At 42.1% G+C, this 11934-nt stretch overlaps 1 protein-coding gene across 1 annotated transcript; it reads right to left on the reverse strand.

Annotated features, from left to right (window-relative positions):
- Nucleotides 1-7885: 7885 nt before the first annotated feature.
- LOC123047418 (noroxomaritidine synthase 2-like) lies at nt 7886-9664 on the reverse strand. The gene has a single exon (XM_044470966.1). It carries the CDS (start codon nt 9604-9606, stop codon nt 8065-8067), a length of 1542 nt encoding a protein of 513 aa, XP_044326901.1. The 5' UTR covers nt 9607-9664; the 3' UTR covers nt 7886-8064.
- Nucleotides 9665-11934: the final 2270 nt, after the last annotated feature.

An 11934-nucleotide genomic window follows, 5' to 3' on the forward strand; every position in this document is an offset into this window, starting at 1 on the left:
CCATCTGCCAGCAAATGGCAAAGCTCTTTGCCATCCGCTGGCAGACGGCAAAGCATGCAGCCTTTGCCATCTGCTGGCAGACGGCAAAGAGCATGCAACCATTGCCATCTGCTGGCAGAAGGCAAAGTATGTCGTTAGCCTTCTAACGGGGCTAACCCCGTTAAGAGGCTTTTCCATCTGCCAGCTGATGGCAAAGCCACAGGCTCTTTGCCATCAGCCAGCAGACGGTAAAGAAGCCTTTGCCGGCAGGGTTTTAGACAAACTGTTTTCCATCTGCTGGCAGATGGCAAAGCCTTTGCCATCCGCCGACCATGCCTTTGCCATCTGCCGCCAGATTCTAGTAGTGAATGTTGGTTTGCGCTATGTTATTACTTGGTATTCGGTGGTTCATCATAAATTCAAAATATGTAATACAATGGTAAGCATATATATGGAGAGTAGAATTTATTTGATCTTTTGTGTCAATTACGAATCCCAGAACTGATACTTAAATAATTATCCAAGAAATTTTGTACCTTCCAAGAGTATGGAGAAGAAGAAACCATGGATTTACAAGCTTTTTATACGTAAAAATAATGCAAAAGTAGAAACGATAGTGCTTTGAATTTACCCAACAGATACTCAAAGTTCATACTCTAACCAGTAACCACTACACAAACCAATCATAGGCTAGTTTTTCAGCATACTCTAGTATCTACAACCTGTCCTGGATAAATCATAGCATGACGCAAACATTGCTACTTGGTATCATGGATCAGGTTCCTCAATTTGCTTATGCATCTCGAAATAGGCTTTCACTCCGCTTTGTAAATAAACAACTTCTCATGTCAAAACCTAGGAAGCAAACATTTTCCCTTCTAAAGGATGGTAGATGAGTCATATGCCAACATGGTACAAGATATGCATGTAAATTGCAAATAATGATGCATAAAGAAAAAAAGTTACTCGAAATTCGAAATGGAAAAGCCTAGAGATAAATATATGGATCTCTTTTTTTATTATCAAAATGACAGGCGAAGACAACTAAACATGGAAGAAACACTAAGGAATTTTAGGTGTCATCTTTACCAAGTATTATGAGCTACCAAGGTAATTGTATAATCACCAAAATGAGTGCTAAAGCGAGTAACTTGAGGATCTGGGAGCAAACACAGGTTTTTTTTTGCCCAAGCATTATGAAGGAACTTTGACCCAACACAATAAATCTCAAAAAAGAAAAACAATAGTGGAAGCTACACAATATTTCATCGTATTAACATGACTATGAAAGGAAAAGATTCATCATGTACTTCAAATATCTTGGAGACACTGAAGCTCGGACGTTTCTCCTCATACGCTGAGATAAATGGGTAGTGAAATATCTTGGAACCGATTAGTAAGATATACTCCCTCCGTAACTTAAAAAAATACCTTTTTAATAGTGTCATAGTGTAAAAGAAGGTCTTATGTTAAGTTACAGAGGAAGTATGTTCGTGCTATATCTGACCAGTAACCAACTACTTTGTTAAGCAAAAGAAAGAAACGGAAGTCTCTAACGTTGCAAAAGAAAGGATAAACCATTTGAATTTTTCCTTCCGGAAAGATCTTTGAGATAATATGAGTTAGGGTGAACTTATTTTCAAAATCGTTCAATTCCAATATCAACATCAATCACTTGCTCCACGGTATTAATTAAATTTTCAGACAGGCAGCAACAGACATTTTGTCGAATATATAGCATACAATTGAATAAATGTTGGGAATTGAGGTCCTCATTTGAGTTTTAGGATGGGAGGACTGAGACGTGTGAGCTGGCGCTGCCAGGGAACGATTTTCATCTTCCCGCTGCCGGCGCTGTCCATAGGCCCTAGCCGCTTGCCATATTGGTACCTTGTTTTGAGAATCTTTTCTTATTGTACGGAATCGATTGGGTAGGTTTTTTAGGGGTAATTGGTTGTTCTTTTAGCACAATCCACTAGGTTTATTGATTAATAATCATTGGAATACAAAGAGTGTCATGGGGCAGACCAAGCAATGTGTGTGTCCTCTGATCTAAAGTAGATGCAAACCTAGCTAGATTGTGGGCTTTATAATTTGAGCCTCTTTTTTCATGGACAAAATATAAGGTGAAAGCAGATCTAGAAGCATTAATATCCTTGATAACCACCTCATATTTACCACCTTGAAAAGTGGCGATGTCATTTACCACGTTTAGACAAGCCGTCGCAATATGCACCCTCTGAAGATTCATGTCCATAGCAAACGCAATACTTTCGCGACAAGCAATAACTTCCAGGATTGCAAGATCAGTAACCCTCCGGCAAGACAAGAGCTAAAGCGCCCAAAAATAATCCCTGATCATACCTACAGACCGCAGCAGCTGTACCATATAAGCCTGACCTGGAGATGCCACCATCCACATTAATTTTGGTGGACCCATCAGGTGGAAATTTTCAGGCCGAAATGTTCTCCACTAGTCCTGCACGCGATATAGGTTTTTACATGCAGTTTTTTAGCTCATCAAGTTCAAGATACACCAAGTCACAAATTCATGTGTACCAAAAGGAGTTTGAAAAAGTCTCACATGAATCGTCTTCCTCCTCGCCGTCCAGATCGCCCACAGCGTGAACATCAAACCGGTAAGTTGCTCAAGTGATATGGACTCAAACATTGAGAATAGCCATGATTTGTGATCTGATTCGTTCATAGCCATCATATGCTCCAATAAGTCCCCATCAACCAACGCCTACACACATCGGCTCATCAAACACTCAATGAGGGAACGCTTCCATGAATCCTTGGCTCCACACGGGGAACAAACCATGGTGGTGCTCATCTTGCGGTGCTTTTCTAACATCTTTTTTTAGACATGCTTTTCTAACATCTTCTAATGGTAAGGTAATCTGCTGGGTAGCTTGACTTGTTCGCTTCTGTACTTCGGCTGTTCGGCCCAGCAGGAACTCATGGGCCCAAATAAATGTAGCCCAAAGCTGCACCAGCAACTAGGCCCTCTTGTTTCCCCGTTATTCGAGCGATTGTGAAGAGCAACTAGTTGATGAGCGCTCCTTCGGGAGCCTCACAACAATTAGCGCCACTTGACGTGCTCTTAGTCGCCCATCACGTGTCGCGCTCTGGGCGCTCCCTTTGATTTTTTTTTATTTTTTCGCACGCGTTTTCAGCTTTTTAAACTTTTTTCTTTTCGGGTTGTTGACGTTTCGGTTTTCCACCAGTCTTCCTTAGCTTTTGCATAAAAATTCTGAATTGTTTTTGCGCGAAAAAAATGTGTTTTTTTCTTTCGCGAGAGTCACCGTTTTGCTTCTGCGAGAGGCACGGTTTTGCTTCCGGCAGAGTCACGGCGGTGCCTCTTGGAAATGGAAAAAATGTGCTTTCTGTTTTTTCCTTCCGCGAGAGGCACGGCCGTGCCTCTTGGAAACGAAAAAAGACATCTTTCATGTTTTTTCCTTCCGCGAGGGGCACGGTTTTGCTTCCGCGAGAGGCACGGTTGTGCTTTCACAAGAGGCACGGCTGTGTTTCTCGAAAATGGAAAGAAAAACACGTTTTCTATTTTTTTCCCTTTCACGCTTTCACGAGAGGCACGGCTGTGCCTCCCGCAAAAGCAAAAAAACCCGTTTTCTATTTTTCCCTTCCGCGAGAGGCACGGTTGTGCTTTCGCGAGAGGGCACAGCCGTGCCTCTCGGAAAAGGAAAAATAAACCTGTTTTCTATTTTTTTTCCTTTCACGTGAGGCACGGTTTTGCTTCCACGAGAGGCACCGTTGTGATTTCGCGAGAGGCACGGTTGTGCCTCTTTCGAAAAGGGAAAAAACCCATGCTCCTGATTCGGTTTTTTCATCCGGTTTTTTTCGTGAAAAAAATGTTCGGGAAAACCTATCAATATGTGATCTAGTTTTGAAGATCTCGACGCGAGGATCCAACGGTGAAAACGGCTCAAAATTTGGACGCACCGTTTAAGAGATAAAACATTTTGAATAAACGGATTTAGGAAAAAAAGGGAAAACTCCCAGGTTGCACCACTTTTCGCAACCTGGGGAGGTGGGCCTGATCTTTGCAAAAAGTACTCCTCAATTAGTGATTTCGGCGATCATGACTCCATGGACATACAACCAGCCAACCTGTGGATTTATGAGCAGCTTATCTATGAATATTATTTTAAATCTTCTCTGAATTCTTATATGCATGATTTAATATCTTTGTAATTCCCTTTGAATTATCGGTTTAGTTTGGTCAACTAGTTTGTTTTTTCTTGCAATGGAAGAAATGCTTAGCTTTAGGTTCAATCTTGCGGTGTCCTTTTCCAGTGACAACAGAGGCAGCAAGGCATGTATTGTATGTTGCCATCAAGGATAAAAAGATGGGTTTACATCATATTGCTTGAGTTTATTCCTCTACATCATGCCATCTTACTTAATGTATTACTCTGTTCTTCATGAACTTAATACTCTAGATGCAGGCATGAGTAGGTCAATGTGCGGAGTAATAGTAACAGATGCATGCAGGAGTCGGTCTACTTGACACGGACGTGATGCCGATAGTTCATAATCATTACCTTAGATATTGTTATAACTTTGCGCTTTTCTATCAATTGCTCGACATTAATTTATTCACTCACCGTATTATTTACTATCTCGAGAGAAGCCACTAGTCAAACCTATGGCCCCCGGGTCTATTTTCCTTCATATAAGTTTCCAATCTACTATTTTGCAATCTTTTACTTTTCGATCTATAAATCAAAAATATTTACTTTACCTTTTGTTTAGTTTCATCTATCTCTATCAGATCTCACTTTTGCAAGTAACCGTGAAGGGATTGACAACCCCTTTATTGCGTTGGGTGCAAGTTGTTTGATTGTTTGTGCGGGTCTTGGTAATTTGTGCGTTGTCTCCTACTGGATTGATACCTTGATTCTCTAACTGAGGGAAATACTTATCTCTACTTTGCTGCATCACCCTTTCCTCTTCACGGGAAAACCAATGCAAGCTCAAGAAGTAGCAATCATGTGGAGGTTTTGATCACGAGGTGATCAAGGTGATATATTGCTTGGCCGGATAGCCAAGAGCGAGGTGGTTCTTGAGATGTTGGTTCATCAGTATTCTAGTAGTTTTATATCATGCTTAATAGTTGTTACCATCTCATAGTAGTTGTTAATTACTTAACCTATTAATGATATGTTGTTGTCTTGCCTTGATGCTTTTGGTTGTTGTGAGCTTGCAAGTACATTCAATGTACTGACCTGGCGTGTCATGCCAGATTGCAGGTGATGCCATGATTGATTAATTGCTTGTCGAGGTTACCGATCGTGCGAGCTAGATCGTGTCCTAGCTAGAGTCCATACGAAGTGGAGTTAACCACCATCGTCGTTGTTCTGCTTCTACGAGTTGTTTCGCTGCTAGCATAGAGCTACCTTAGCAGGCTTATTGTCGTCGTGCTGATGTGATCCTTTGTAACATCAGACTTGTATCCCTTATTCGTTGTAATAAGAGCTGATTGGTTCTATACCGAGCAGTGCCATATTCCAGAAGAGTTATCACGATCTCTAGGATCTCTGGGCTGGAATACGGGGCATTCCGGTTCCTCTGAGCCGGGGTGCCACACTATAGAGACAAGTGGACACTTGAGGCAACATGGTCAAGCACCATGCATTCCTTGACTTACACATACACCACAACCGGACCACTTATTGACAGCTTAGACGCTCTGCAATTCATATGAGTAGCAACTAAGCTTAACTATCCTTATCTACAAGCCTCTTTGAGGATATTTGTTAGATCCGTACATTGCAGAGCTTGAGCTTTACCGGGATATTTAGAGATACTAAAATAGACATAAACACATAAGTACATCTGAGGTTCACATATTTTTTTTGTATATATGAAAGTGTTTTTTTAATAATTTGCTTACATTTTAAAGGAATTTGGTTGAGCAAGATTTCTGAAACTAACATGTCAAACAATCTTTTTACTAAAAATACTCTTTGTATAATACTAAAATATACTCATTAACTTAAATGTTATCTTTCTACCAATTATTTAGCATTTTTCATGTACTTATAGGTAAAATGTATGTCCATCAGATAAATATAAATCAATTTACTTATTTAACATAGAATTTGACCCCTAAATAATGCCAAACTTTAACATGGACCATGTAATGTTGTATCTTGCGTGTAGAAACAACTTTGAGGTCAAACGGTGAAGTAACTATCGCCACGCTTTCAGAAACTATGACATTGTCTTTCAAAACTGTGATTCTTTCTTGGGAATGCTTCGGTTTCTAAGTCATGTAGATCACATATTTTATGAAATCCTCTCAAATATTACAAAAAAGTAGCAAATAAAATAAAATTCAAAACTTTGCTCTTAATAATCCAAATGTATACATGCATGCTATTGGATTTCACTTGTTTACCATGTGTTTTACACTCGACAAGGCAATAACACTGTCCGTCCATCGTAAACCACGGTTAAGATTGACATGTGTCCAAATATTTGCCTAGTGTTTTTCTTTTTGCCAAGTTCCCCCCCCCCCCCCCCCCCCAAATAGAACACTCGGGAAACTTTCAATATGCCGAGTGTCTATTTTTACCGAGTGTTTTACAACCACACTCCGTAAAGTTGTGTGTTTGCTGAGTGCCCAATAAAGTGCACTCAACAAACTCGTCGATTCCTATAGTGGTAAATAAAAAAGAAGGGAGCATTTTCCAGGGCCGTGTCTTCAATTGTAAGGACCGACAGGATTACTACGCAGTCTGATGATTATGTATTGATTAATAATTTCTATATCACAATGGATTGTGTTCCTTTGTTAACTATTACAAGAGGCTTGCATCTTAAACAAGTAATAGAAATAATAAGGCACGGCTATTTCCCTCTATATATGATAAGTTGAGTCATTCCGTCATTGTGTATGTACCAAGTTATTTATTTTATGCATAATCATAGGGAATCATCGGGTATTCAGGTGACCTGGGTGGCATTGGCCCATGGCAAGATCCACCGTCAATTTCTTATTCTCCATCGAACGACTAGCCGTGCTCTGGCTAAAAAAAAAGCCAGTATGTGCTCATTAGCGCTTTGGTCAGCAGAACAGTGAGACAGACGGATAGGTGTCATAGTTTTATAAACCGAACTGGTGAGGTTTTGTTGGTTAAGATTTTTATTGGTCGGGCCATCAGTTCATTGGTTCATTTGCGACCAAAACCCAAAATATTAAATGTATTTTCTCAAAATTTTGATCTCACATCAAATGAATACACATAATATTGGATGCATATCATTAATAATTACAAATTGTTATTAGCCTAGTTGCTTATTGGGCCTTTAGCATGCCTTTCCTAAAGGTTAGCTGTTTCATTCCTCGTTGATGCACCTTTTAAAATACTTTCTGGTTTTTACTAAAAGACCGGTACAACTTAAAAAACCATGCAAGATGCTGGTCCATGGTTTTTCCGGTCGGACCGCCGGTCTGGTCTAGTTTTTAAAACTATGATACGTGCTGGTGGTCGTAGATAGGATGCATACCTCTTAAGTTTTGTCTTCCTCCTCCTCCTACAGTACAGCAAACCAATATCAGTTTTCCTAAAAAACACTAGTTTTCATTTACGTGTTTTAAATAAGATCTCACGTGCATCCATGTACGGGTTATTCTCTCTGGTGATGAAACTTTTCCTTGTTCTTGTTTTTCTTTCCTCCAATGATATTTTTTTCCATATGATGATGTTATTCATTGCTGCAGCCTAGCACTACTTTTTCCATCTCCTATCCGCTATCCATCGATGTACCATATTCATGCCATTTCGTACAATCCTACCAGATCATTTATATAACCACATTGTCTTAGCATACTCTTATTGCAGAACGAGGAGCGCATCGCACGATACAGATCCAACGCTTCTGAATCGAGGGGCGCCACACCTAGTGGACACCAAATCCTCACTCTATTTTTATTCATATAACATTATATTGACAGAAAAATAAATCATACAACAGTACACATACAAATACCCTGAGGTCCCGAACGCGAAAGACTCACGCAAGATACAATTGCAGATAAGAAAAAGAGACCAAAGGTTACATTTCTCGCTTCTTCAACTTCACCATGAGTCCATTTTTCATCTGCAGCACACAAGACATCTTCGGCTGGACTCTCTGCCCTTCAACCACTTCCACATCAAAGTTCCACACCATTGCCGCAACAATAGTATTCATCTGCATGAATGAGACGTCCTTGCCAAGGCACAGCCTCGGGCCCGAGCTGAATGACAAAAATTTGTAAGACGGCACGTACCGCAGTTTCTTGCCATCCTCTGAGAGCCATCTATCCGGGTTATACTCCCGGCAGTCTTTCCCCCACACGCCTTCCATTCTCCCCATGGAGTGGAGAGAAATTAATAAGGTGTCACCGGCGTGTACCACATGGCCACTCGGCATCACGTCGTGGGCGACCGCCGTCTTACGCTCGATGGGGACCGGGGGGTGCAACCTGAGAGACTCGTGTATGGCGGCTCTCATGTAGACGAGAGATTTTGTCTCCTCCGGTTCAAAGATCACCATCGTGCTGCTATTGTTGGCGCCTGTGGCTGCTTTCTGTGATGCGATGGGTGATAGTTCGTGGCGGATGAACGACACGACATGAGGGTTCTGGGCGAGGTTGTAGAAGACCCATGTCAAAGCTGTGCCGATCGTGTCCCTCCCGGCGATCATGTAGTTGATGAGCGTCGCATGGAGCAAGCCATCGTTCTGCTGGTAGTCTGGATCGTCGATGTAGGAAGACAGGATGTCCACGGAAGGAGCTCCCTCATTACCAGCATGTTCCTTCCTCTTCCTCCTCTCCATCATCTCCTCAATGAACCCTCGTAGAACCGTGTGTGCTGCGGCGAGCTTCCTTTCCGGGCCGATGTTTAGCCGCCTCATCACCTTCCAACCAGAGGTCGGCACGATGTGCCGGAACAAGGCCACCTCCATGACCGTGTCCATGGCGACCGCGGCGTCCATGGGCGGCATGTCCGAGGACAGGAGGCCTGGGTCCACGCCAAAGAGAGGCGTGGCGGTCATGTCGAGCACGAGCCTTATTGTCAAATCTTGCAGGTCGAACGTGGTCCCGGTGCTCGCCATGTGCATGAGCACCGGGAGGAGGCCGTTCTCCACCTTGTCGCGGCAGCAAGCGGTCATACAGGCAAGCAACCGTGGGTTGCTCAAGACTCTCTGGGCTCTTGCGCGCTGCCGACGCCAGGGCTCGCCTTCGGTGGTGAAGAAGCTGCCACCCGCGATGTCAAAGATGGCGGCGAACTCCGCGCCCTTGGGGAAGTTTGCATGGTTCGTCGTGAAGATGTGCCGGACGTTGGCCGGTTCGCATGTGATGAAGAACCGCAACCCGGTCCCAGGCGGGCCGTGCGCCCTGAAGTTGTGGCCTGATCCGGCGAGGACGACGGCGAGGTAGTCGTGCAGGTTGTGGAAGTTGGCGATAAGGTAAGGGAACACCCCCACTATTGGCCAGTTTATGGGGAGCACTGATGGGTTCTTTGATCTGCTAGACCTGAGGTACAACATCAGGGGAAGAAGAATGATGGCGAGTGTGGAGATGAGCAGCTCTTGCGAGAACGAGATCGACATTGTTATCAGTGGTGTGGGGAGATGCTTTTACTTTGGGTGTATATATGCTGCATGAACATGGCGGTGGCTCCATTTATATAGTGAGAAGTTTCCCTCGGTGGCATGCATGCAGCAGCCATGAGTCCTCTGTGTTTATTAGTTAATGCTCGGGCACAAAATCCGAAAAATTGTACTGTAGTAAATGTGTGGGAGGTTTAGCGCTGGCAGTTGGTTCGATGTATGCATTAATAGAGTCAACGATGAGAGTTGCTTAACTATATGCTGGCAATCCTTGATATGTATCCAGAATGCCTAATCCATTTTCGTGTGCTTAATCCCATGCTGCATTAACTAAGGTTTAGAAGACACTGTCATAATCAGTGGAGTATGATGTATGTATCGTGAAGATCCACAAGGCCTTGGTTTAGAAGACACTGTCTTTGATTAATTCGGTTTCACATATCACTATCTAGTACATCACGCGTACCCGGCCCCCGGTCATCTTCCACCACGATCTCAAGTCGGTGCATGCATATGCGTATTATGGTCTACCATTTGCCCATATACTAATTCGGGATGAAAACAACGTGTATGCATGCAGCTGGTAGGTATCGTGGCGAGATGTATTTCAGGCTTTAATCACCTCTGGTCGGTGCATGCACCACCACAGAACATATCATGGCGAGATGTATTTATAGCTGATTGGTCACCACAGCGAAAAACAGCTACTCGCCATTTTATATTGTATCAAATGAGATATGTGCACAGGAGCGGATCGGAGCAATCAGAAGGCATCTAACCAGAATTTCATGCCTTCTTTAAGGCTAGTCCGAGCACTATGTATAATTAGTGCAACAATGTTTTAATCAGTCCTCTGCAATCATTTTTTTTTGAGGGATTTCAATAATCTGCTTTTGGGGGATTTGTTCTCAAGGACGAATCCATTGTTTTGGGGCATGAGATACTCCAACAGCCCATGATCTTGGTTTCCGTGAAATCCTCATAATTATATTTCCTCTTAGCTTCTTGTATGATCTCGGTTACCACTGACGGGCTGATAGAGGCTCGTCAGCGGTGGGTCTTGGCAATGACAATGAAAATAGACTATCGGCAATGACTATCAGGCGATAGCTATAACACCCTCAAATTTGCTCATTTGGCTTTTTATGTTTTTATTCTGCTTTTATGATTTTATGTGGCATTTAAATTTAGCATTTGGTTTTTATTTGGGTTATTCCAAACTTTGGACCGAGTGATGTTCTTGAAGAACCTTTGATCCAAGACTAGCCCATGCTATTATATATTTATCCAGCCCACTTCCATGCAACCACATACAAGATAGGAAAACAATTCATTTTCCTATTAAAATTATTCTCACTTATTCCACCTTTACAAAACAACTACTTTGTATACCTATAAAAAAAATCATGGAGCTTCCAATACCTATAAAAAGCCAAGATCCAGAAAAAACTTGGAACTCCATAGTGAAAATATTTCTACGGAAATGTTAAATCCAACGAGATTCCGCCCTAAATCTAAGAAATAACCAGAACTTTATTTCCACCTCTACAAATCATCTAATTTGTTTACATAATGATCATAACCCCTAGGGATCTCAAAGGCCAAGAAGTAAGGAAGTTGCCAAAATTCTTTTAAAGCGGTAGTCATTGCCTTATCACCCCTTTCCTATCATTTTAATTGGCTTAGGAATGCAAGTTTGTCTAAATGGTAAGCCGAGGTAGAAAGCACAGTAAGCCAAACATGATAGGCATGGCCGAGCCATGCCTATCATGTAGTAACCAAGGTCGCCGACATGCCTACCATTACGCAAACCAACATCATGCCGCCTGCAGCAAAAAAACCAAGCATATTGTATATGTATGTAACGATTTTAATAATACATACAAATTGACACGACATGATATTATATTATATTATATTATATTAAACATGTATGATAGAAAATACTTCCAAAATTTGGTATGATAGAAAATACTTCCAAAATTTGGTTTAAACATAATGGAAAGTTTGGATCCATTGTCATTCTCATTCTTCATTGGCTTATTTAGTTGTGACATTCTAGATAACCTATGGTTGAATAGAATCTCAAAGAGTTCCATCGACGGTACCACTAGTAGCTTGGGATTACATTAGAACCAATGTACCCTAAGTAATCGCCAAGACTTAGTTTTTTTGGGAGCACATTCTGCAATGTTCCTTGTGATGCTCTTCGCGTTTCAGAGGCTCGTGATGAATGGGTTCATGGCTGAGACAAGATCCAGGAAGAGCCTTACACATTCCCCTCCTTTCCCGGTGCACTCGCTTTGTATCTTCGAGACACAAGGAGGG

Source organism: Triticum aestivum, chromosome 2B (assembly GCF_018294505.1).
Source record: "Triticum aestivum cultivar Chinese Spring chromosome 2B, IWGSC CS RefSeq v2.1, whole genome shotgun sequence".
Taxonomy (NCBI): domain Eukaryota; kingdom Viridiplantae; phylum Streptophyta; class Magnoliopsida; order Poales; family Poaceae; genus Triticum; species Triticum aestivum.

Excerpts from the sequence above, each read along its gene's own strand:
- LOC123047418 (XM_044470966.1), bottom strand. The coding sequence starts at position 9,606 with ATGTCGATCTCGTTCTCGCAAGAGCTGCTCATCTCCACACTCGCCATC.